Raw genomic sequence first — 27175 nt, 5'->3', positions numbered from 1 at the left:
CCAGGATCCCAGACCATATACATATATCTAAATTGAGCTTGCCTTGTTTCATGTGTCAGAGGTTAGAAGCGAGGAGCTGTTTGAAGAATTACTGGAAAACCAACTCAAACTATTGATAGGTTACAAACGTCATTATCATGTATTTTTCCTAGTAGTTTGTTAAGAAAAATATTAAGTATGTAAAAAGTTGAAATAGAAAATGTCTATCAATATATCCACCATCTTGGTTAAACAGTTGTTAACAGTTTCTTCTAAAGTATATTTGTATCTGTGTGTTTGTTTTTTAACTCAACTATTTGGAAGTAAGTTGCAGATATCATAACACTTCACCTGTGAAAACTGTGGTTTACATCACCACCACCTAAAAATAAGGATAATCTCTTAATTATATTACTATTATCACATTAACTAAATTAGCAATAATTCCCTAATGTCATTTAATATTAAGTCCATGTTCACATTTTTCTTTTGTTCTCTGAAAGTTGTTTATAGGATTGTTTGTTGGTTTTTTTTTTTAAAGCAAATCAGATTTTTTTTGCATTATCATCATGTGTATTTTAAATATTAGCTGGGTGTTTTTATGGCATAATGAAGCAGTCCAAAATAAGTTTTCAGTGAGTTAATAAGTTGTAGGATTTTTAAAGTCACATTCTGAAAAGCAAAGCATGTCCAGCTTTGAGTTCAAAAATTGCATAACTTTTATGTTTTGACCTTTTGTACATAGTTTTCTGTGTATAGTATCATTTTAATCATTTTAACAAAGACTGTGGGATATTGAATGTGGTTTTTTTCTCATGAACATTACTACTGTATAGAATTATCTGTATCCCATCTGCTTTTTTAGTCTCTTCTTTTTCACAGTAATAAAACTAACTACATCTTTTGAAAATTTGGTTAGTTGTTGTTTATGAAACTTTCTTATGATTTTCATTTGTTCCTTTTTAACACAGTATGTTGTATACACAGCTTTTAAAGATATCTGATTTTGCATCCCCAAGTTCAAGCATTCCTTTTATCATCCTTTATTTTGCCAAAGTGTTTCAGCAAAGTCATATCTACTAGTTTATTGTTCACAGAGGGTTGGTGTTATATGAACTTATTATCTAATAAATTCAAATCACCCCTTAACATGTAATACCATAATCTTATCCCTGTCAACATTTCAACCATTGTATTCATTTTAATGGTTTTTGTGTTCCTAAACTTCGTATTCAGTTTCATGTATTTCAAGTTTTTATCCCCATCAGTCATTCATGACCCCCCCCAAGTACTTCCGGCCCCGGAGTCCCTTCACCATTTCCTTCATATTGGACAGGCTACTTTGCAAGTTTTATGCTCGCGTTTCCTCTCCCCAGACCTCCCACAAGTGTTGTTCTCCTGTATAGCTATTCCGGTTCTATTTTGGTCTCTCTATACCACCACCCCAATTGTGGCAAGCAGGCAGTGTGCCCCTCCCCTGGCACGCTGCCTCCCCCCCGCCACTCCCCCCAAGCCTAGCTCTGCCCATCAGCCCCGGGCCAGGCAGGTGCTGGTTTCTCTTGAACTCCTTCTCCCTCTGTGTGTCCAATTAAATTAAAATACGTCCTTGAAAGTTCCCTTGCTTGCTTCTGCCTCTTCTCAAAGCTCTAAGTCCTAGCTCTTGTACATTTCTCTTTCTGATTTAAATAGTCTTTAGTATTTATTGATATAACCCTACCTTCAGGTTCACTTATTTTTAGTCACTTTCCTTTTTTTTTTTTAATTTTATTTATTTTTGGCTGCGTTGGGTCTTCGTTGCTGTGCATGGGCTTTCTCTAGTTGCGGTGAGTGGGGGCTACTCTTCCGTTGTAGTGCGTGGGCTTCTCATTGCAGTGGCTTCTTTTGTTGTAGAGCACAGGCTCTAGGCACGTGAGCTTCAGTAGTTGTGGCACACGGGCTCAGTAGTTGTGGTGCATGGGCTTAGTTGCTCTGCGGCATGTGGGATTTTCCTGGACCAGGCATCGAACCCTTGTGCCCTGCATTGGCAGGCGGATTCTTAACCACTGCGCCACGAGGGAAGTCCCAAGTCACCTTCCTTTACCAGCATTATCTTTTCCCTGAGGCAGCTGTATACCAGGGCAGTCTGTCAGGTCAGATTAGGAATGTTTTGTTTTAAATTTACCTAGAGTTTTACCAGAAGTTATCTCTAACTTTATATTTTTTACATGCCACCAAAAGTCACTGAGTAATCCTTTTTACCAGTGTCTTTAGGGACAGGATGTGGCAGTTGACCCCGGGGAGGAGGGAGTCTGGTTCTGGGTGAGTAGCATGTTAGGGTCCCTAGGAACGTGGAGGTGGACAGAAGAGCCATCTGTGTCTCACCATGCAGTCCATGCAACCCCAGCATTCCCAAGGTCAGGGCACATGGCAAGGCTCACAGTGGGCCCTCAGGATGAAGCCTGGACTCGAAGGATCTCCTCTCTCTTGGCTTCCCTGAAGGGGAAGCGGGTAGCAGCTGCACCTGCTGTGATCAGTGTCCAGCCAACCAGTGATCTTCATATCCACCGTACGTGGCCCCTGTCTGGGTTTCACACTGTGGAGCCAGCTGCCAGAGAGAAGAGCAGCATGATTTCAGGCATTTTGAGTTTTATGGTATATCTAACGTACTGTGCAACCTTACTAGAGTGAGATTGATGATCAGACTTTCTGGGATCCTTTTTGAAAGAAAGTTGAGTATAAATTGTGCATGAATAGAAGGATGGGCTTCAGTTATTCTGAGTTCCACCTTTTAAGGCAGGGGTCCCCAGTCCCCGGGCCACAGACCGGTCTGTGGCCTGTTAGGAACCGGGCTGCACAGCAGGAGATGAGCGGCGGGCCAGCAAGTGAAGCTTCAACTGTATTTACAGCCGCTCCCCATCTCTCACATTACCGCCTCAGCTCCTCCTCATATCAGGTCAGCTGTGGCATTAGATTCTCATAAGAGCGCGAACCCTACTGTGAACTGCGCATGCTAGGGATCTAGGTTGTGTGCTCCTTATTTGCAGGAAGACAAGCTCAGGGCTCCCACTGATTCTGCATTATGGTGAGTTGTATAATTATTTCATTATATAAATGTAATAATAACAGAAATAAAGTGCACAACAACGGTAATGCGCTTGAATCATCCTGAAACCATCCCCCTCCCTGTCCGTGGAAAAATTGTCTTCCAGGAAACCGGTCCCTGGTGCCGAAAATGTTGGGGACTGCTGTTTTAAGGCATTGCAAGAGGTGGCAGTTTGGGCACTTAAGACCTTCCAAAGAAGGAATTCCTGCTTGCATGTTAGAGTTAATTGAAGTTAACTCAATATATTCCTTTCTCAAAAAGTCATCCTATAGTTTCATAAGAGCTAAGAAGTACTTCCTAAAATCTAAAGACTTTTTGGGCTCTAGAGAAAATAACGTTAGGGGCCTGGAAGGTTGAAAAATTCAACCATTATGCATTGTGGAAGTGAGAGCTATTTATAATTGCACTCGTGGAAGAGAACCACTTTTAACAGATTGATATTTGGTACTCCAGAATTGTTTTAAAATGTACATCCTACTGATATTATTATTATAATGTCATCATCGTCATGCATTCAGTGAGCTGCACATTCTTAACAGTCTGGAATTTCAGTGCACAGATTAACGATACCGGGCTTCAAGCTTTTAGGTCGTGGAAACTTGCTTTTAGTAAGAAGTCTTATTCTTTGCTCATTTAAAATTTATATATGGAATCCTTAAATGGAAAATAAAAGACTGAACTCAAAAGATTTTTGCTTGTTTATATCTTCCCATCAGAGCTTCCTTCCCTGTCCCCAGTTGGTTTTAAAGTGAAGATGGGGGACTTCCCTGGCGGTCCAGTGGTTGAGACTTCGCCTTCCAATGCAGGGGGTGCAGGTTCAGTCCCTGGTGGGGGAGCTAAGATCCCGCCTGCCTCAGGGCCAAAAAACCAAAACATAAAACAGAAGCAATATTGTAACAAATTCAATAAAGACTTTAAAAATGGGCCACATCAAAAATAAATAAATATTAAAATAAATAAATAAAGTGAAGATGGAAAGCTTGGCATTCTGAGGAATCTGCTGAAATCACTGGGACTCAAGAATAGCTTTACTGTCTCTGTTTTACAGATTGTGGGTGGATCACAGGTCACTTTGCTGGGAAGGAGGGACAGAGTCATGGGAGGGGTTTGTGTTCCCTAGTTGTTACAGGATTGCTTTCAGTTTAGCTCCTTCCTCTTGAGGGACTGGGCCCGCCCTGGGCCTGCGGGCAGAATTCTTCCGAGTGAGCTGAAATGCATGACCTAGCCAGAGGAGGGGAGATTCGTGGTCCAAATGCAATCTGAAAGATACAGTGTTTATAGTGCCCGACTTCTGATTCCTGGGGTGGTGAGTGATAGGGTCAATGAAACAAAAAGAAGCTTACTAGGGTATTTTTGCTTTCTCTGTTTCTTCTCATGACCTGGAATCTTCTAGTTTTATGTTAAATAAGTGGCATATTCTCAGTTTTAAAAATGTGTGCAGACACTTTCAAGCTTATTTCCTCCCCCTGTGGGTCCACAATCTCCGCCTTGTTCATAAGTAGGCCTTCTCCATCACTCTGACTGGAAGAGATCACTTCTGCTGGAAATGTGGCTCTTTTGGCAGTTTCCCGACACTGTGTCTTGGGTGTGCACACATACACCCCTCACATTGCCAGTGGTCTGTCTGCTCTGAGCACTCCTAGGCGGCTCAACCGGAGATGTCACTTTTCTTGAGACTAGCCCAATCTGGGTCCAGAAGGACATGTGACAGAGTTGGGGTTTGCTGGCAGTTTACTTCCAAATTGCCATTCTTGGTTAGAATGTTTTTTAAATTTTCTTTTTATAACAGTTTTATTGAGATATAATGATATATCATAAAATCTACTCCTTTAAAGTATATAATTCAGTGGTTTTTAGCTTTCACAGAGTTTGTGCAACCGTCATCACTGTCTAATTTTAAAATATTTTCATCACCTCAAAAAGAAACCCAGTATCTTATCTGTTAACAGTCACTCCCCATTTCTCCCCCTCCTCTACCCTCTGGCAACCACTAATCTACTTTTTCCTCTATGAATTTGCCTCTTCTGGACATTTCATATAAGTGGAATTATATGACCTCTTGTGTCTGGCTTCTTTCATTGAGCATAATGTTTTTTCAAGGTTCATCCACACTGTAGCATGTATCAGCACTTCATTTTTTCTTTTTATGGCCAAATAATAGTCTGTCGTGTGGGTATACCTACCATGTTTAATCCATTCATCAGTCAGTGGACATTCAGGTTGTTCAGCCACATTTTGGCTTTGTAATGCTGCTGTGAATATTCAAGTACAAGTGTTTGTGTAGACATGTTTTCATTTCTCTCAGGTGTATACCTAGGACTGGAATTGCTGGTCACATGGTAATTCTATGCCTAACATTTTGAGGAACTACCAGACTGTTTTCCACAGTAGCTATACTGTTTATACTCTTACCAACTATGTGTGAGGTTTCTGACTTTTCCACAACCTCACCAACACTTGTTATTGTCTGTTGTTTTATTTTTAGCTGTTGCAGTGGGTGTGATGTGGTTTTGATTTGCATTTCTCTGATGACTAATGATGTTGAGCACCTTTTCCTGTGCTCACTGGCCATTTGTTTACCTTTTTTGGATAAATGTCTATTCATATCTTTTGTCCATTTTTAAATTTTTTATTAGTGAGTTGTAAGAGTTTTTTTAAAAATATATTCTGTATACAAGTCTCTTACCAGATACATGATTTGCAAACACTTTCTCCCATTCTGTGGGTTGTCGTTTTACTTTCATGATGGTGTCCTTTGATAACTCTTCTGAGACTCAGGCAAGGTCAGAGTACTGGAGATTACCCACAGACAACTTGGCTGCATATTGTTTCCAGTAAAATAGTGTATACTATACTGCAGCCTTCTAGGCCCAGAGTCATACACTGGGTCTTCTCCCAGAAGAGCTCCATTTCCTATCGTACACTTTAATATCCCTTCTCCCTTTTGTCTCCACTGCTTCTATCTTTAGTATTCTCATAAGCTGACACTTGGCTCTTTTGCCCGCCCTGGGGCCTTCTGCCCATTTATTTGTTCACTGTTTCTTTCTTCCCTAGCTGGCCTGGAGCTCTTGGTGGGTCATCTTGAACTGGTTGTACCAACATCACCCTTCTCTTGCTCCTTCTTCCATCTCACCTGCCCAGCAGACCCCTCCACCCTAGATAGGTACTATCTAGAGAAGATTTGAGAACCACACAGCTAATGGATGCCACTGCAAACTTATGGTCTAAGTTAAAGAAGGATCTAAATAAATGAAGAAATGTACGTGTTTATGGCTCAAAAGACTCTGTTGTTATATAGATTTACTGCATCCCAATCAAAATCCAAGCAAGCTTTTTTTTAAGTAGAAATTGAAAAACTGATTTTAAAATTCATGTGGAATTGCAAAGGACCTAGAATAGCATCAGAGATGTTGAAAAGGAAGAACAAAGTGAAAGGACTTAGTATTAGACTCACTTTAAAGGTATAATAATCAACTCAGTGTGGTACTGACATAAGGGTAGTCGAACAGATCAGTGGAGCAGAACAGAGTCCAGAAATAGACCTATATATATATTTAATTATTTTCACCACAAGTCCCTAAGTAACTAAATGGGGAAGGGTTAGTTTTTACAATAGCTGGATATCCATATGCAAAAATTAAAAGAATATAAAAATTATTCTAGAAGAAAATATAAGAGAGGATCTTTATGACCTTGAGTTAGTCAAAGATTTCTTAGTTAAGAAAATGGGGCTTCCCTGGTGGCGCAGTGGTTGAGAATCTGCCTGCCAATGCAGGGGACACGGGTTCGAGCCCTGGTCTGGGAGGATCCCACATGCCGCGGAGCAGCTAGGCCCGTGAGCCACAATTACTGAGCCTGCGCGTCTGGAGCCTGTGCTCCGCAACAAGAGAGGCCGCGATGGTGAGAGGCCCGCACACCGCGATGAAGAGTGGCCCCCACTTGCTGCAACTGGAGAAGGCCCTCGCACAGAAACGAAGACCCAACACAGCCATAAATAAATAAATAAATAAGCAAACCCAAAGTTAAAAAAAGAAAAAAAGAAAATGAAAAGCAAGCAACAACAGAGGAAGAGCTATTTGCAGAATATTATCTCTGGTAAAGGACTTGTATCCAGAATATGTAAAGAACAACACAATAAGAAGATACACAGCCCAACAACAAAAAAAGATGGGTGAAATTTTGAACAGACGTTTTACAGAATATTCAGTAAGCACACAAAGAGATGCTCCATGGAATTAGGGAATGCAAATTAAAGCCATCATGAGCTGCACTACCTGACCAAATGAAGGAGACAGATGATGCCAAGTGTCAGTGCATGTCAGCACCCATAGCTCTGAGATGTGGCTTTTGGGAAGCAGAATCCAAAATGGTCACTTTGAAAACAGTCTGGTAGTTTCTTACAAAGTTAAACATATACCTACCATATAACCCAGCAATCCCGCTGCTAGACATTTACTCACGAGAAATGAAATCCTATGTTCACAAAAATAATTAAACCTGAGTGTCCTGGCAGCTTTATCCACTGTAGTCTCAAACACACCAAGCAGTAGTCAGCTGGTGAATGGATGAATAAATTGTGGGACAGTCATACAATGACATGCTGATAGCAGTGAAAGGAACCAACTACTTTCTTATAGTATGTATGAATCCTAAAAGCATTATCTTAAGTGAAAAGTCAAACACCAAAGAAATATATGATTGCTTTTATGTAAAACCCTGGAAAAGGCAAAAGTATGGTGATAGAAAGCAGGTTAGTGGTTGCCTAGGGCTATGATGGGAAGGGGCACAGGGAACTATTTGAGGTGATAGAAACGTTATACTTCATAATTATGGCGGTGCCTACACTAATGTATGCGTTTATCAGAGCTCAGTGAATTATGTGCTTAAAATTGATGAATTTTACTTTAAGTAAAATATCTCAGTAAAACTGATTTTTGAAATTATGGTCTCCAACTTCAACCAAACTATCAGTGTCAGCAGTTAATCCTTTTATTCTCCTTAATATTTATCTTAAACATTCATCATTTCTTCAGACCTCTCTTCAGTTTCACACTTTCTCTTACAGAGAGGTCCTTTATCCGAGGATGGTGAGAGTCCTCAGCTTCTCGTTCCCCTGTTTTCATTCTTCTTCATCCAGGCCCATTTTACTTCCTGAGACTAGACTATACTGACATTCTTGAGCTGTTGTCACTGAACACATCCAGGGAGCCCTGCGTTACTTCGTCCAATCAACTCCTTGCTCCTGTGTAGATGCCCCCCTCTTTTGGTCGTTGGCCCTCAGTTTGTAAATGTGGTCTAGTCTCCCATATTCTCCTAACTCTCTTTTTCATCCTCGACTCTCCCGAAGGCAGCCTTCCATAATGTCCCCAACAGCTTAATCCACCCTCACCGCCCCCTGCGCCCCTCCCCACCGATTTCTGGTGGACACAGTTGGGTCTTTGTCCAAGGCTGTGGATTTGACAAATGCTTTGTCAAATGATTTTCAGCCTCTCTGGAGCACTTGACACTGTCAGTCATCCTGCTTTCCTCACCCCTCTGGGAAATTCCTGCCTTGATTCCCAGACCCCAGCTTTGTTCTGTATTCCTTATTTCCACATCCTTTCCTTGTCTCTCGTGTGAGCTGGCTTCCTCTGGTTGCATGTGCATTCCCTAGGATCCATCTCTGTACCTTGCTGTGAGCCTCACACTTTCTTTCTGGCACGTCTCATCTGCCCTTAAGGTTTCAACTACTATGTTGATGACTCTCCAGTGTATTTCTCCCAAGAGACCCCTTCCCTGAACTGCAGGGTGTATCCCACTGTCCACCAAGTCATCTCCACTTGGGCACTGCACCTGTGCACCAAATTTGATGTTTCTAACTTAGAAATGTCGTCACCTTCTCTAAATAGGTTTATCCTCCTGTATTTTGTTTCTCACTAGTGATACCACTGTCCCTGCAGTCATCAGGTTAGAAATTGAGAATTACCTTTGATTCTTCTCCTCTCTGCATCTGACTCTCTACATCTGACCTTTCCCACCTTGCTCATCCTATCCTTCTCGACCACCTGTGTTATCGTTACTTAGGTTTACGCAGGAGCTGCTAATGTTCCCTCCTTTGTTCCTCTGCCTTCATGCCCATCCTGCATGTGTCTGGAACTCAGGCCTGATTTCATACCTCTCCTGTTGAAAAATCTTTCTGTAGCTCCTTTTGTTGACAACAGGGGTTTGGGTTTCACAGATCTGTTGGGGAAGACAAAAGTTGGGAGGGCTACTGTTGTGTTGCCAACTTTTAATTATTCTAAATAAGAATGTTAGAGGAAAAAGGAACTCGCCGTCTACCATCATTTCGTAGAAAAGGACATTTAATGCTAAAAGAGGCATAATTTAGAGACGACTAGACCAGAGTGTGGTGGCCAGGTGTGCAGTCTGCAGGTCGGGCGGTGGCCCAGCTACTCACCTCGTTGGCTCATATGGGTGCCTGAATGAACTCCTGTCAAATGGGGAGTACATTTAAGAGTACACCTCACAGCATTGTTTTGCAGATTAAATGAAGTGATGCATGCTGAGAGCAGTGTGTGGCATATAGTCTAGAAGAACTCAATCACAGGACAGTACAGCCCCAGCTGGATGCAGACACTTCTGCAGGAGGGATCCCAGGCCTGCCCTCCTTTCCCTGTGAGCCTACTGGTGACCCTTGCTCATAAAACGTGATGGAATTTTTCTTTGTTGACACTTATACTTTAAATACTTTAAATTCAAATCCATTAAATCCTTCGGTATATCTGCATAACAGTTTCCACCTGCAGAGCTCACATTTAGCATTGTTTGTGATTAATTGCATTTTAGCATCCTTTTCACAGCTATATTTAAGCAAATGTATGCAAGATATTGATACACGTCATAACTTTTCAAGAATCTCAAGGCATAGCCATAACGGTTTTGGTGTTTAAATGTTTTCCTTACTCTTGACTCTTTTAGAAAATACTAGCCCTCAAGGTGTGTTCAGTGATTTAGCGGTTGGAGGACTTATTACAACAAACTGCCAGAGCCCCCTCACACAACTCTTTTCGTTGGTTTGGGGGCTCCAAGACGGCACTGGGTTGGATCTCAGGGCCTGCACTTTGAGAACCACAGAGGATGCAGAAGCCTTTCTCCCTCCTCAGCTGGGCCATGATTCCTCCAGGGTGTCCTCTGAGGGCCCTGTTGGAGTCTGGTCAGCATTTTTTCTCCAATAAGAATGTGAGCCTCTTGAAGTCAAGACACTGGGGAGCTGCTCCATATTCTTATTTTCTAGAATAATACCTTACCCACAAGTGAATGTTGATCAAATCAGGTTTCTAGTTTTCTTCCTGAAAATTGCCAAGATTTGTAATCCTTTCACTTTACTCTTTTCCAAATGGCAGTGAGGTGGATCAGGTTCTTCTGCTTCAGCAATGATATTATGTGAAACTTGTTTTTAGATTCACTTGCATTTAAAGAGCAGCCAAGATACGGCTTGGGAGCAGTTGCACCAGCAGTCTCAGAGGAAGATGTGGGTGCTCACCCTGAGCTGGATTTGGAAGGCTGGATTAGGAGTGAAGCTGGGGGAGCGAGGGGTGGTGGGGCGTGAGGGCGGAGTCCGGGCCATGGGAAATTATAAAGGACGCGGTTTCAGGGTGGTGTTAGTTAGCCTCTCAGAAGGATTTGGGGGCCCTCTAATTATAGGATCTGCTCACTTCAAGGATTTTATAGCCTTAGTGTTGTGGGGAGTGGGGGTAGTGAAGACGAGGATATCCACAGGAACCAAAGTGACAGACTCTGTCATTTTCACTTGAGGTGGGATGGGACAGTATGCGGCTGCCCAGTCGTCTGTGGTGTCCCGGTGTCAGGGTGCACACGCTGGGAGAGGCTGCCTGCACTACCACATTAGCTCCCAACTGCTGGAGGAAAGCCCTTTTCATATTTTGGACATTTATGTACCCAGTAAATTCTGTTCTAACTGTGTTAATTGTCATTTGTTCTATATATAAACTCCTTCTACAGTGGCCGGCCTTTCCAGTACTGTATGCAACATAATGAGGTAACCCTAGGCTTTCAGACTGCCAAGGGGCATTCTTTGGGCAACTAGTCTCAAACTGTAGTTAGAGACAGAAAGTCGAGGCCCAGAGAGGGGGTTGTCCAAGGGCCTGGAGCCCACTGGCCATTGCAGACTCTCCTCAGGCAAGGCTGTCCCCTTCCCTGTGGAATGTGCTCACCAAGGGGGAAATGTCGACGGTAGGACAGCTCAGGGTTTCTGTCCTGACTCCTCATTCCTGGGGCTGCCACCAGCTGGCCCTCCTCCCTGTCCTGGCTGTGGGACTATTAAACACCCCAAAAGGCAGGGAGTGGACAGAACTTCCATTTCTCCCAGACTGGCTGGAACGCACTGTTCCAGGGACCTCTTCATCATGAAGCGTGTGTGTGTCAGTAGTTTTTCATTCTGCAGAGGGGGAATTGGGTTTCTAGGAATGTGCTTGTGGTCTGCAGCCTCAGACATTTTACTAGTTCCCTGGAGTTCATTGTGATGGGATTTACCTTCACCAAACACTGACCAGAACAAGGAGATAAATGCTTCCCTAGGAGACGGAGCAGCTAACATTTTCAAACATGGAAAACATTATTTCAAAAGAAAACCATTGCTTGGGACTTCCCTGGTGGTCCAGTGGTTAAGATTCTGCGCTTCCACTGCAGGGGGCGTGGGTTCGATCCCTGGTCGGGGAACTAAGATCCTGCATGCTGTGCGGCACAGCCCCCCCAAAAAAACCATTGCTTTTCTAAAGAGAAATTGAATATACTCATGTGCATCTGAAAATTTGCATGATGATACCCTAATAGTATAAATATCTATTTTTCCAGAAGTTCTTTCATTCTATTTGTTAATTTTTTTTGTTTTTTCTTTCCTGTTTTATTTATTTATGTTTGGTGTCTTAAAACAGCAAATAATATCTTACAGTTCTAGAGGTCACAACCAAAGTGGGTCTCACTGGGCTAAAATCAAGGTATCAGCAGGGCCAGGGGGAGTGTTTCTTCTGGAGGCTCCAGGGAGAGTGTTTCCTGCCTTTTCCAGCTTCTGTAGGTGCTGCATTCCATGGCTCATGGCCCTTCCTCCATCATCAAAGCTGGCAATGGCCGATGGAGTCCTGCTCTACCTCATGTATGAAACCTGCTCCTCTGCCTTCCTTTCTACGTTAGAGGGTCCTGTGATGACATTGGGCCCATCTGAATAATCCAGGGTAACAGGCTTGGCCTGAGGTTAGCAGACAGCCAACCTACCCCCTCCTGCCGTGTGACGTACCACATTCATAGGTGTGGTGGGCAGGAGTGCACAGCTCTGGAAACACAAAGCCTTTAGATGTTTTTGCCATCTTTTTTATCTTTATGATCTTTGTGACTAAATAGGAAATAAAATGTCATTTCATACTGTCATTCAATTTTTAAAAAATTTTTATAAACAGAGTTAGTACCTGATTCATCTTTGTTTCTAAGAACATGGGCATACCTTAATTTTGTTAAATTAAGGTATCTTTTTTCTTTTAGTTTTCATGAAAAAGTCCAAAACAAACCTTTTTTAAAAAAATTTGCTTACTTACCTTTTTCTGGTATCAACTATTCTTGGATAGAAAATATTCCTACACTTTATTCCATGTGTCTTTGACCAGACATGTCCCTCAGCAGTCAGGGATACCATTATCCTCCCCTTCAGAGCTTACCTTGGCTTTTTGCAGTGGTCTCAGGTGCTTGGGGCTGCATTCATCCAGCACAGCCTCCTGGTGCCTGGTGTTGAAAGAAAGGAAGCATCTGTGGCCCAGGGCTTCTCTGTGCTGTGCTCACATGAGCAGGTTGCAGACATCCCAGAAGTAATGGAAGGCTGTCAGACGCTCTTTTACGTAGCCAGGTTGAAGCAGCTGAGTTATATTCAACAACTGAAAGGGAGATCCAGGGCTTGACTCTCAGACCACCAGAGTCTTGGGGCCAAGAAATCACAAATTGATAATAATCAGGCCCTTAGGAGGGAAACATCACCTGGAGTTTCTGGGCCTGTGTTTAGAATTAGTGTATTGACATCTGTGCTTGTCTTCTTAGGTCCGGGCCCACCAGCTGGTCTTGCCACCGTGTGATGTGGTGATCAAGGCTGTGGCTGACTACGTTCGCAACATCCAGGATACCTCGGACTTGGATGCCATAGCTAAAGATGTTTTCCAGCATTCTCAGGTAGAAATACAAGCTCCTGGGTAGCGCTTTGTGCTATGGTGTGTGCTGGGTTTGGAAGGGGTTTGAGAGGCACACACCAGCCGTGTCCAGGAGTGCTTGCCCAGCTGTCAGGCCTCTACCAGCCAGGAGGGCTGGCACCTCGCCTAGCTCCTCCAGCCTCCCCTCCGGCCTGCACAGAGGAGGGATTGAGGTAGATGAATGGTAAGGTCTCTGCTGCTCCTAGATTTGCCATCATAATTTAATGGGATTTCTACTAAGAAGACAGATGAATCAAATGGGTCAAATGGAATTGTGGATCTCTGATTTGTGCATCCCTTCAGGTGATGATCAGAGATTTCTTCTTCCTTTTTTGGAAAGTAAGGATGCAAGGGGGGTCAGGGTTAGTAGAAGAGGTGAAGTTTGTGTGACTTCCTGTTTGCTCTCTGAAGAACTAAAACTGCTCCCCCACTTGCTGGAGATGAAAAGTAAAACCTTTCTGGGTAGCACCAGAGACCTGGCCAAGGAAAAGTTGGAGGCCTGCATCCCAGAACTCAGGTCTCCTGACTTCCATGTCAGACTCTGATAAGTACATTGCTCTAAGAGAGTTAATGTTCGATTTGTTTCTTTAATGATAATCTGTTGATTTTCCTTGAAGATTTTAATGTCATTCTAAACTCTCATCTAGCTTGAAAGGCTGCAGATTATTATACATGTGCTGAATTATAAAAATATATTAATACACATGACCAGTGGCATACTGATTTACAGAGGTTTTCCTGCGTTTATTTCAGTCTAGAACAGATGACAAAGTTATTCGATTTAAGAGAGCAATTGGATATTATTCAGCGACTAGTAAGCCTATGGCATTTCACCCACCACATTACTTAGGTAAGTAACTCAAAGCCCCTGTGATGGATGCTGACCATGCAATAACCAAAGAGATTTAAATATTCACCCAGTAATCTTGTTGGTTTATTCTTTTGAATTGAGATTTCTATAGTTATACAAATAAGTATAGCAGAACTTCCTGGGCAGACTCAGTGGTAATTCCTGAAAGTGTTGAAGAGCAAGAGAAAACTTATGAGACTGGAGGAGAAGAGCAGGCAGCCATGAGGACCAAGGCTAGCAGATGACGGTGACGCTGAAATCTCTGTCTGTGAGGTGTCCTCTTGCAGAGAGCACCAAGGACATAGAAGACCCTCTGGATCTATAAGTGCCTTCATAAATGCAGTGGATTTGTGTCTCCTCTTTTGTTGCCTTTTTTGGCAAAAGATCAAATTTCACTCAGAGATTTGAAATTGGGGAATAAAAAATAATTATAAACTGTTTGCCTGAAGGCTGCTTGATAGTGAATATCTCATGGGAGGTTGTAAAGCACTAACCCTAAATACCAACCTCCTTCCTGAGTGAGATTGCCTTTCTTAGGCTCCAGAGCAGTAAAGCTATGAGAAATCATATTGCCAACCCTTGTTTCAGTTGTGCTTATTTCATGTAATGAAAGAAGTCATGTTCCTGAGATTGTCTGTAGTGACATTCTAGTCCTCATATGACAGTTGTACTTTAAACATTCATTATAGTATACTTGGGACTAGAACATTTAAAGAGAAGGAAAATGTGGGGAGAGAAAGGATAGAGAAAGACACTTGACTTAACATTTGGCATTGATCTGAGCTGATAACAGTTTGGAAGATGTTCTGAAGAGGAAGGTGAGTTTTAAATTAGGTTTAAGTTTGAACTTCTTAAAAATATTTACTGTTCTATACTGTTCTATAAGTTCTAAAGTGCTTTCATGTTCTTATTAAATCATCAAAGGACATTATGAGGTAAGTATTTTATAAATGAAGTCAATACTCTTAGAATTCTCTTTCACTTTCACTCAGTGGTTTATGGAGAACAGTGGTGTAATTGGTAAAGAATTTGGGGTATTTAGAGTGATGTTTTCAAGCAGGTTAATGTAAGTGATAACTACCTACAAATCCTTCTATAAAGCATTTCCCGATGCTTCTGACTGTTGCAGTAATCTGAATTGTACAGCAAGGGACTTAACAAAGCACAGTCACAGAATTACAACAGGGCAGGAAGTTTGGGGCAGTGTAGAGTTCAGTGTATGGCCTGGAATATTGGGATGAAATTGAGAGAGGTTGAGGCAAGATTGGGAAGGAAGGTTTATTTCAAGTTAGATACACATAATTTGGAGCCAGCAGAAACAGATTAATGTAAAAATCACTTTTATTGTTTTTTTTTTTCTGATAAGTATAAAGAAGTAAAAGTATCTGGAGATAGTGCTCATTGATTTCGTCTATATGTGCTGTTAGGGACCCACTAAATGGAGAGTGATGACTGAAACGGAAATCAAGAGCGTAGAAGAGGCAACACTGAGTTGGGGAAATACTTTCTTGGCATCCCAAGTGAGAACCTAAGACATATTTTCCACACAAATACTCTTATAAGTAATAGGTAGGTCATAAGTGGTCTTTTCCAACCATAGTTCATTATATTATTCTACAGGAAAACACATTCAGAATTTTGAAGAACCAATATTGGAAAATAACTTTCTTGTTCATTAGACCCTGTCTGTATTAATCATTTTAGAAACTGGAATATGTGTAGAGTTTTGAAGAAATCTTACAGAAAAATGGGGAGAATTGACTCTACCCAAAGGTTTCTAAATCTGGCTGGAATTTAGGTTCTACCGCAGAACAGTTTTCAGAAGCCTAATTGGCCTCAGGGTTCTGTATTTTCAAAAGAAAAACCTTCCTGGCCAGACCCCACGTGGACTGGCGTTGAGGGGTGACTGCTGTGTCTTCCATGCTTTTCCTTCTGAGTTTGTGGTTCTCTGCAACATTGAGAAAAAACCTCAGATCTCCATACTGTTATTGGATGGTGTGGAATTTACAAAGGAAGTGCACATGCTCCCTGTCCCATTGCTGGGAGGCCTGGTCTGCATAGTGTGTGGTCTTTTTCAGGGTGGAAAAAGAATTTTTTCCAGCCCATGCTGTTTTTGTACTATGAACTCCCAGAAATTATCTATATTATATAACATATTATAGATTATGGATATATTAATATATAATACCTATCTGTATATATGTATATTTCTGAATTATCTACTAGATAGATTTTTAAAATGTTACAGGTGAGATTAATATTATTTTTCAAGCATTTACTGTATCAGAAACACTGTGTTGGGAATTGGGGATCTGGATATGATTATAATTTTTTCCTTTCCATCATAGCACTTAATGTCCACCATCTCCAGATAATCTGCAGTCTAAATGTAAGATATGTCAGAATTGAGTTGTCAGCAATATTTGGCTCCCTGGTTGAACAAGTAGTTCTTAAACCTTAGCTGTGCTCCAAAATCATTGGCAGAATTTAAAAATAGCAAATAACAGAGATATTAGAGGCCCGCCTCAGGTCTGTGAACGTGGACTCTGTAGGCGTGAACTAATCCTAGTGTATTTGTGAGAAGCTGCGCAAATAAAACAGAGGCCTTGTTAGTCTGAAGAAGCATGCACTGTGTCCTCTTGGCCTTCCTCAGTGAAAAATAGATGAGCTCTCACTGCACACCTACTAGAATAGCTTACGATCCGGAACACTGTCACCACCAAATGCTGGTGAGGATGTGAAACACAGAAATTCTCATTTCTTGCTGGTGGGAATACAAAATGTTACAGCCACTCTGAAGACAGTTTGGCAGTTTCTTACAAAACCAAACATACTCTTACCACAAGATCCAGTAATCCTGCTCCTTGGTATTTACCCAAAGGAGTTGAATACTTAGGTTCACACAGAAACCTGCACGTGGATGTTTATAGTAGCTTTAGTCATAATTGCCAAAACATGGAAGTAACCAAGATATCCTTCACCAGGTGAATGAATAAATAAACTGCTACATCCAGACAATGGAATATTATACAGTGCTGAAAAGAAATTGGCTATTAAGCCATGAAAACCCATGGAGAAACCTTTAATATACATTACTAAGTGAAAGAAGCCAATCTGAAAATGCTAAATGCTGTATGATTCCAACTATATGACATGCTGGAAAAGGCAAAACTATGGAGACAGTAAGATGATCAGGGGTTCCAGGGTTTGAGGGTGAGAGAGGAATAAATAGGCAAAGCATGGGATTTTTAGAGCAGTGAAAATATTCCTTATGATACTATAATGCTGGATTTATGTCCTTGTAAGTTTGTCCAAACCTATAGAATACACAACACCAAGAGGGAATCCTACTGTAAACTATAGACTTTAGTTAATAGTAATGCGTCAATATTGGATCATCAGTTGTAACAAATGTAGCACACTAATGCAAGGTGTATACTTTCTGCTTATGTTTTCTGTAAAGCAGAACTGCTCAAAAAATAGTCTATTTATTTTTTGAAAAATGTAAATGAGCCTTTGATGTATTCACTTCCTGCCAGGCACTATGCTGAGTGTTGGACAGGGTGGTAGACAAGATAGATGTCATCCTTGCCCTTGTAGATGATTGAGACGAGGAATCATATAGGAATGTGAACAGGAAGGTCAAGGAAGACCAACCCGGTTAAAACAATACTTGATTAAACCAGTGTTTAGTTCTGCTCAATTAAATTAATGTTTAGGTGAGGTTTGAGTGTAGAGTAGGAATTTAGCAAGATGACGATAGAGCGGAAGTATATATGCAGAGGAGACAGAATGTGTAAAGGTCCTGAGGTGAGAGGACAGGATGTAGAAGAAACAGAAGAATGTGGTTGGAGCACAGGAAAGCAAGGGAAGGAATGGTCAGGTGATGCTTGTCGGGCCATGCATGGCCTTAGATTTTAGACTTACACTTTGGACCATGAAAGCTCATTGAAAGATTTTTTTCATTGTAAAAACTTAAATTATTTTGAAACTATCATACACACAGTATATTTGTACAGTAAATAAAACAAACATCAGTGGAATATTACTAGTATCAGAGCCCTATCTCTGTCTCTTCCTGGTCACGTTCCCCCGTACTCCAGCACCCTGAATTTTGTATTAATGGTCCCCTTGCTTTTCTTTATTGTGTGTGTACCCTGAGTACACACACAATTGGAGCAGCGGAAGTAGGTCGGATGCCCTGGGGAGGTTTTCTGTGGAGCGCACTCTGTATGGAGGTCTTGAGATGGTGTACCTCAGATCAGGGAAAGGAGGTGGAGCTGGGGGCACAGGGAGAGCAGTGCAGCAGCCAGAATAGGAGTCGTGGCAAGAACAGTTGTCAGCAGAGGTGAGGAGGAGGCTTCTGTGGCACTCGCAGCTCCCAGACCCCGTGCAGGTGCGGGTGCCTGCGTGATCCTCAACGAGATGCAAGGGGTCCTAGGAAAAATAGTTTTTTAGCTTTGCAGCTTCTTCTGTGCTGTAAAATATGGAAGAGGGTGGGATAGGTGGCCAGCACCAGTCCTCCAAATCCACCTCCAATTGCTTCCATAAAGGGTGGGGCTTGAAATGGGAGGGAAGTTTGAACATGCTTAAACTTTTAGGTGGATGATGAAAGCTGAGAGGGGACTATGAAGGGAGATGGAAGGTTGGAGGTAATAGTGACCCCTGGTCCCTCGGAGCACAGAGGAGTAAGGGTCTGGTGGGGACCAAGGGAGCCCTCAGGGCAGCAGGCCACCATGAACAAATAATAGAGAATTGTGCAAAGAGAACCATATTGAAATAGGAGCTGTCACCACTAAAGCAAAGAACAAATTCTACATAGTGACCACAAAGAAAGGACCTCTGGCTATAGAAACTTCCTAGGTGCTGGCAGAGAGGCCCCATGGGTGTTTTATCTGGACGGGCTTGCCCAGGTCAGGGGCCTGCATCAGCCTGTGTCCTGACAGGCCCCCAAGGCTGGCCACGTTCTACCTGACTGGGTCAGAGGATCCTGATTCACAAAATGCCAGATGGCAAACTTCAGTGCCAACTGCTGGTGACCCATCTACAAGAGAACATAAATGCCTACTGTCTTAACAGGAACAATTAGACTCCGTAGTTGGTGCTCCTGGACCACAGCTCTTGGGACCAGGGCTCAGAAAGGTGCATCTTCAAGTGTAAGGGAGAAGCAAGGACCAGTCAGTGGGCCCTCATTCTGAGCCATGGCCTTACTGGAAGGCATCACTTTCTGGTGTCTTGAGAAGGTGGGTTCCTGAGGCTACACAGTCTGCACAGTGCTCACCAAACTGTTCTATTGATTGTTGCTGGGCTTCTAGGTTGTGTTGACAGTCTTTTTGAAAATATATCTCTACCTCCCCAGCAACACGCACTCCCAGCATGAGAGGGGATGGTCAGGAAATGTCCCCCCTGAACATGAAGACACAGTCTGTGAAGAAGGATGTGGCATCTGCTGGGCTTCCTCAGCTGATGAGAAGAGGCTGTTAGGTCTCCAGGACCCAAGGTCACTCATTCGGGTCCACTGTGGGACACAGAGGTCATGCAGAGTCCATAACGTGACCTGCCCAGAATAGAGGGCGATGGCATGTACACATGTGCCTGGGGAGCAGAAGTGAGAGAGATCAGAACGCTGCCTGCGCTGCTCCTGTGGCTCGAACTGTTGAACTCCTCAGCGTCACTGCTACCCTGTGCCAGGTGACATGGCCCTCAGGACCTCATCCACCTGCCATCGTCCATGCGCCCAGGCTCACTATGCAGGGGTGACACAGGCCTGCTGCAAGTGCTGGCTGTAGCCAGGCCGCAGGACCCATAGTGGGACTGACCGTACATACTATAAGGCAACTTGCCCTGTTCCCACCGAACAGTATGCCTTTGGAGCTTCCCTGTAACTTCACAAAGGTTTGCCTTAGTATTTTTTTTTTTTTTTTGCCTTAGTATTTTTAAAGCTTGTCTAATGTTCCACAGTGGGGATGTGCTGTAATCTACTTAACCATGTTCTGTGGTCATCACTAGAATATTTTCAGTTTTTCTACTGTTATAATGATCACTTTAAAAATTTTTTGTCACCAAGTATATGATATTATACTGTTGCTCTACTCTACTAATAAGTTTTTGAAATTTGGCAAGTTACATAATATTCATTCTTAAAGTTTTGATTACTAAACCCACTCTTTCCAAGGTTTTTGCTTAAATTTTCTTATTATGGAAAGCTTTAAATGTAACTGAAAAATACAAAGGATAGTATCATGAGCATTAGGGTACCCACCAAACAGGTTTAACAAATGTCTTTAAAGAAATACATTAGGCTTTTCTAAAAGTCATGTCTGTCCCCCTCTAATGGTTTTTATAGTTCCTTACCTCGTATGGAATAATAAATCATAGTGTTTTGATTTTTAATTAAATGCTGTATTGTACCTGTCATTCTGTACTTGCTGTTTTTGAGATGTGTGCATGTTCATCTTTTTCAATTTTTATCTTTTTAAAGCTAATGCAAATGGCATTGATGTCAAGCCCCGAGGGGTCTGACAGAATAGATGCTGCCAAAGAGAAGCTAAGATGCTATCACGTTAAATAGGAAGTCCACTTATTCTTTCTCCTTGATTCCTATGTAGATCAGTGGATTCTCTCAGTCTGTTCCTGTGACCTTTCATTCAGTTTTTAGTCAGTTTATTTCAGTTGATGTGGTATGCAGTGCTATAGGCTGTCTGGTCTTATGGGTTTTTGAAAGGTCATTTTTTTTAAAAACCTGAAAATTAGTCATTTTAGAAGAACTGAAAATACATCTCCTTTCAGTTGCTGTCTGGTTTAAAAGACTGCAAGGTGTGTCTTCCTGAGATGGGCACAGCTTGTCATCAGGTCTGTTGGTGGCTTCTCAGTATTCAGTGACAGAAGGGGACTGCTAGTTCAGTTTATCAGTGACTTCCAAATAAAGGCCTTTAGACTTTTCTTTTAGGTTGTGCTTTTTAGAATTCACATATGGACAGAAACTGCTTTGTCTTGATTTATCACAGACTTATAAAACCATGTAGGTGGCTGAATGAGATTTAAGAGTTCTTTTCTTTTGCTGTTTAACGCCTACGATTCAAACCTGATTAAGTGAACTCAGGAATTTAATAGATTTGGATAAAATTTGGGATAAGTTTCTCACTATTCAGACTCTTGCTCTTCAAGACTCAGGTATCACGTGGATTTGAATAATGCTGTATCCTTTGAGGTCCACACACGTGCTATCCAAACTCAAGGACAGAAGAGATTTGGATAACCAGGGATGCTGTGTAAGCACCAGGATACCTCTTGACCATGGTATATTCCTACACCAACAGTCAAGCAGTCAAAGCAGCCCTTGTCATTGTTGAACAGCTCTAGTTCTCAGAAAAGTCTTATTTATTGATATATTAACCTGAAATGTGCTTCCCTAGGTTAAGTTTTTTCATTGCTCATAATTCTTTCAGGTGCCTACTTGCTTTATTCATGATCTTACTTTAATTTGCCCTATACTTAGCCTTCCATTGTGAGGGCTTCTCTCCTGGACAGTGGCCTCTGACTCTTCCTGTGGGGCCTTGCCAGCACTGTGGCTCCAGGTAGGCATCAGCTGCCCCAGCTCTGAGCTCTTGGGAGTTGGTACTCTGTAGAAACTGACAAGGTTCAGTCCTCTAAGAGCTGGGATGATTTCTGTCTCCTCCTTCCCAAAAGCCCCATGCCTCCTTGGCTATGCCTGGCCTACCAGGCTTCACAGGCCACACCAGTGTCCTGTTGGTTCCCACTGTCCCCCACCCCAGCTTGCCTTCGGAAGCTATTCGTTTGGGAGAGGATGAAAACAAATTACGTAAAATTCCCCTTCATCTAACTTTGTACCTTAAGTTCTGTAGAATGTTGGTATTGAGTAAATATGTCAACATGGTTAACATAGTTTGAAAATTTTGCATTGTTTTTTTGCAAGCATTGAAAACTAGTGTTGGTGGTAGGGAATATATTGGTTTATTTATTCTTTAAATTTTCAAAGCTATGTTTTTTGTGTAACACTTGAAAATCATGCATCAGCACCCATCTAAATTATAAAATTAAAAAAATATTACTTTGTTACTATTGTTTGTTTAATGTAACATCTTCACAGTAACATGCCCAGTAATAGATGAATATTTGTTAGGTTGTGGTAGGGGTGACTAGTTCTCAGTAGAGTTTTTGGTTAACACCATTCCTTCTTTTAATCTTATTTTAATTTAGAGAAAAGCTGGTTAGCTTCATACAGGCACAGTAAGTAATTCAAAGGAGTGGATACTGCACAGAGTGTCTTATCTATGAGAGTTCACAGCTAACTAAGCACAGCTGTAAGGGCTGCAATGCATGCTTTCTTTCTCTTATTCTCAAAGTCTTTAATATTTAAATATTTTTTAATTATGAAAATATTTTTCAAATACTAATTAAATACTTTTTTCCCTTTCGTCTGTCTTCATTCTGCATACTTTTCTAACAAAGGCCTACCTCTCTTAGTAAGTATTTGTGAAAGGAAGAGAATGAGAAACTGGTGGTGTTAATCTCCACTCTTTGAACTGGTGTCAATTCTGAGAAAGATGTCCTTGTCACACAGAAGACAGACAATGACTCTGCTTAGCTGCACTAGGGCATTGAGAACAAGAACTGATTTATAAGAAGGCATGCAGTATGCAGAGGCAGGCCCTCACTTATTAGGCATTTCTGCAGCCATCAGAGAAATGTTGACAAATTAATTCACTTAATAGACTAGGTTATGATAGAATAGTAACTAGTCCTGTGGGTTCTCAAAGGTTTATTTGAGGTCAGTGATTGAAATACGATTTTAGAAAATGTTCTTTCCTTGGAAATCTTTGCTTTTAAGTTATAGTTTTGTGTGTGTTTTTGTTTTCGGGGGTTTCTTTCTTTTTGTTTTTTTTTTTTAAGGAAAGCTTGTGCTTTCAGGAATTTTGTAGCATATAATGGCCAAAAATAGAGTGAAACATAAATGTTCATCTTCACTTGAATGCTGCTGCATAATTGAAGAGTCCAGTCTCTCATTCTTATTACTCTGAAGTTAAGTATGGCAGGTCAGCTACAAGGGATTGTATACTAGACTTTTTACAGTGATTTAAGTTACAGCATTAGAGCTTGAGTGGATTTCATAATACTCTTTCACCCAAAATCTGGCTAAAATTCAGAATCACCTGAGAAGGGACTTTAACAGTTACGGCATCACGTATCTCACACTCGGAGGTTCGTAACTCATGGACTTACTGTTTGATCAAGAGTGTCTCCTTGTGTGTGTGAGTGCAGGCGAATGGGCATGTGTGTCTGTGTGGTGAACATTTGTGTGTATGTGAGCGTGTGGACAAGTGTGTAGATGGGACACCAGCCCCACATGCACATGTGCCAGCGTCACCATTCCCAGCTATTTGTCCCGCAGCCATCTCTGTTCAGTGGAAAGTGGAAGCTGGGCCAAGCTTTCTGTTCTTGCGAGTTGAGATCAGAGGGCTATGGCATTTCCAACTTGAGCACCAGGCGCTTGGGGATGGGATCTTCCAACAGATCATGGCTTCTGAGGCTCATGAGTCTTGTGGGGTAGTAAGAAGTGAGCAACGGCCCAAACCTCAGTGCTCCCAGTGTCCTTGCGGCCCAGGACTGGATTGGCTCAGGGAGCCTCAGGTTAGGCATCAGTGGGAGTTTCCTTTCAGAGAATGAGAGGGAGGGTTTGGGGCACTTTATTATTTTTTTTAGTTAAATTAAATGTGTGTTTATTTTTCTTGACAAGTTGGTAGTGGTTTATGGGTTGTGTGTTTCTCACCTGATGTCCCTCAGGTTTTGAGGTTAGAAAAGCACTCTTCCTGATAAATGACGTTCGCGTTGAGGTAGCTCTAGGCTTGGTTTTGTTCTGTTTTTAAAAGAAACCTAAGGAAGAGACGGTGTGGCCGTGGGGGCACCAGTAGGGTCTGTTGTATGTTCTCACTGGGTGTGTTTTCTCTGTCTCCTGCAGTCTGAGGCCTGACGACACCCCCGGGTCTTGTAGTAGCCCTGGGCTGGCCCTCGCAGCCTGTCCTCTCAGGCACGCCACACCTAACTGTCCAGCAAGTGACCAAAGCCCTGAAGAGTCTCCTCATTTTTATCACATTAGTAAATCATGATATTTTGAAGTGTCTTTGACATGAAGGCCACACTCATCCCCCATCACCGCATGCTGGGGGCATTGCCCTACTGGCCTTGCTTGTGCTGACCCCCACCTCTCCTCAGGCCCACAAGGAGACTGAGTGTTGTGGATATGGAGGTTTCTGAACCTTGGGCCGAGTTGATTGCTTTATGTCATGTCTTTAAGCTGACATGGGACCCACTCCTGCCTGACGTTGTGTTTGGGGCCGCTTCTCTACGTGGCTTCCATTCTGTGCTTCACTGTTAGAAGTTAGCACGAGGATAATGAAGAATAAATGCCAGCATACATCAGAACAGGTTTTATAAAGTCATTTTCTAAGGGAGCACAGAATCCCAAGTTTTACTGACCCTGCAGTGCGTGTATAATGCATGTGTGACCTGATCATGGTTTCCTTAACAATGAAAACAAACCAAAAGTATAGGCAGTGACTACCACACTTCACTTTTTATATTTAAAAGTGTGCTAGTAGCTACGAACCTAATTTTAGTTTAAATAGAAAAATTCCATTGTTTCACGTATGGAAGGGGAAGTGCTGTGTCCTTCTTTTGTTCCTTTAGTGCTTAGAGTACTACAGGGCTTCCAGCTTTGTCAGCAGTGAGCAGAGAGAGAATAAGAACACCTGTTAAGTTAAAGACAGAGACAAGCCAGGCATTCAAGGACATGAACAAAAGCAAAAACACCATCAGACATTAATTGAAAACTCTTGAAAGTTAGAATTCTAGCCCCAGTGTATAAAATTGGTCATCATAAGATTAAGTATTTTTAATGTTAAACATGAATTTCTAAAGGTTTCTGGGAAGTGGGGCCAGTGGTGTGCTGGCACCTGAGGAGGTGCAAGACAGATGGAGATGTGTGCTGGCCACTGCTGTGTCATGGGGAATGTTCTTCTGCTCACAGTTGTTTTATTGTTTTCTTTCCATATTGATGAAACAGCCAGACCAAATCCGTTTGGAATGCCTGGGATAGTGCCACCGTATGTCCCCCCCCAGATGCTCAACATTCCACAGACCTCTCTGCAAGCAAAGCCTGTGGTAAGGCCTTTCCTTTCCTTCCTCAGCTGGTCTGCCCAGCCTTGGTGCGGGACAGCTGCCTTGAAAGCTGCATATGCATCAAATCTTAATGAATGCTAAAATAATTTCTTAAACTCATGATATGTGAAGCACCTGCTTCACAGTGTTTGTTGAATTAAAACTTAGCCAAGGCCGGGTTATGCTAATGTGTTCCGGGCCATGCAGGCAGTGTGTATGCATGTGTGATCCATACCCTCTGTTTCAGGCCCCCCAGGTGCCCAGCCCAGGTGCTCCGGGCCAGGGTCCACACCCATACAGCCTTGCTGAGCCGGCTCTCACCTTGGAAACCAGCGGAAAGAATCTGACTGAGCAGAACTACAGTAACATTCCTCATGAAGGAAAGCATACCCCACTGTATGAACGGTCCTCCCCGATCAACCCAGCTCCAAGCGGCAGTCCCAATCACGTGGACTCAGCATACTTTCCTGGTTCTTCTACGTCATCATCTTCAGACAATGATGAAGGCAGTGGAGGAGCTGCAAAGTGAGTGGTGTATGGAGTAGTTGGTGCTTCCGGGAAGTGTAGCAGCTTCTTAAGTAGCTTGTAGTCCCCAGGGAAGCCGCCTTCTGGCTGGGCAGCCCACGGCACCGATGGTTGTGCTCAAGTATGCTGTTTGTTATAGGTAGGTGACAGTTACTCTGTGCTTGGACCAAGACTCCTCAGACCGAAAGAAAAGGTTAGATGTTTCCTCGAGGCTTCCAAGGTTGAAAATCTGTACTATGCCAGCCCAAAGCCTTGGCGTCCCCCACCCCCCCACTCTTTTTGGGTGGAATTTTAGGAAAATTAGTTTGTGTGACCACCAAACGTGGTTAAGTTATCTGGTCAAGTTCTGCCTGACCCTTACTCTCTTTTGGGCTGTGATTCCCCTAGTCCCACCCCCAGAAAGCATTTTAAGTTAGACTCCTGTGGCTTTCAGTCTCTTGGCTCCTGGATTGAAGGGGAATCAGAATTTCCTTTCCTTCTGAATTCAGCAACTTGAACCCCAACTCAGCAGCTCATAGGACTGTTCTTGAAATAACACTGTTCACCCAACCAAAACCATGGAAAGCTGCCAGACCCAGGTTGGAATTCTCCCTGTAGAAGGAGTATTTTAAACAATGTGTGTCCCTGAATAAATACATTTTCAAATACTTAAATTTGTTAGAATCTGATCGAGAAAGTCTTAAAATTCACAGTCCTCCTCCTCCCCTTACATAATCTTATGTTTCTAAGAAACCTGATTCAAAAAAAGAAAGAAGAAAGGAAGAGTCTTTCTTTTCTTTACATCTGCATCTCCTTTTCCTCGGTTTGAACTCTGATTCACAGTAGATGCCCAGGGCTAGTTATTGCTCTGTCAGTTTCTGCTGTAAGAAATTCTGAGACACAGTTTCCAGTCTTCCTGCAAATTCTATGGGTGTGTCACCTGAAGCCAGAGATTCTTCCTCTTTTGTCCTCTTTTTCTCCATCTGTAAAATGGGCACTAAGTCTGCTGACCTTGGGCGGCAGTTACTGAGGAGTTTGCTGCCAGCCAGGGGTGTGTGCTGTTGTGAAACAGAGAAGCATAAAATGCATAAATATTTACTTGTTGTATGTGCAATCCTAAAATTCTAAAATGAAGGAAAAAGTTGTAATTTAGCATTCAAACTTTTAAATTAACCTTCTAGAAAGATAATATATTTAAGACCTACTGAATGAGAATTGCTGTGTTGGGACTTAGAAATCTGCAAGTGTAAATGAGACCATGTGACTCTTCAGCACAGAGAAGTATGAGAACAGCTGATAGATGTCTCAGGAGTCCTTTCACTCACTAAGGAACTCTGAGGTTTCTTTTAATAATTG

At 42.3% G+C, this 27175-nt stretch overlaps 1 protein-coding gene across 1 annotated transcript in view; it reads left to right on the top strand.

Moving 5' to 3' along the window:
* The window catches only part of FAM120A (family with sequence similarity 120 member A), a 103542-nt gene that overhangs the window by 25150 nt on the left and 51217 nt on the right, over window positions 1-27175 (top strand). Inside the window, exons 4-7 of the mRNA XM_061200626.1 lie at window positions 13142-13270; window positions 14041-14137; window positions 25221-25318; window positions 25563-25840. Of these exons, the coding sequence (XP_061056609.1) occupies window positions 13142-13270; window positions 14041-14137; window positions 25221-25318; window positions 25563-25840 (602 nt within the window). The remainder of the gene's footprint in view (window positions 1-13141; window positions 13271-14040; window positions 14138-25220; window positions 25319-25562; window positions 25841-27175) is intronic.

This window comes from Eubalaena glacialis, chromosome 9, assembly GCF_028564815.1.
Source record: "Eubalaena glacialis isolate mEubGla1 chromosome 9, mEubGla1.1.hap2.+ XY, whole genome shotgun sequence".
NCBI classification, from domain to species: domain Eukaryota; kingdom Metazoa; phylum Chordata; class Mammalia; order Artiodactyla; family Balaenidae; genus Eubalaena; species Eubalaena glacialis.
This window is presented reverse-complemented; position numbering and strand designations above follow the sequence as displayed.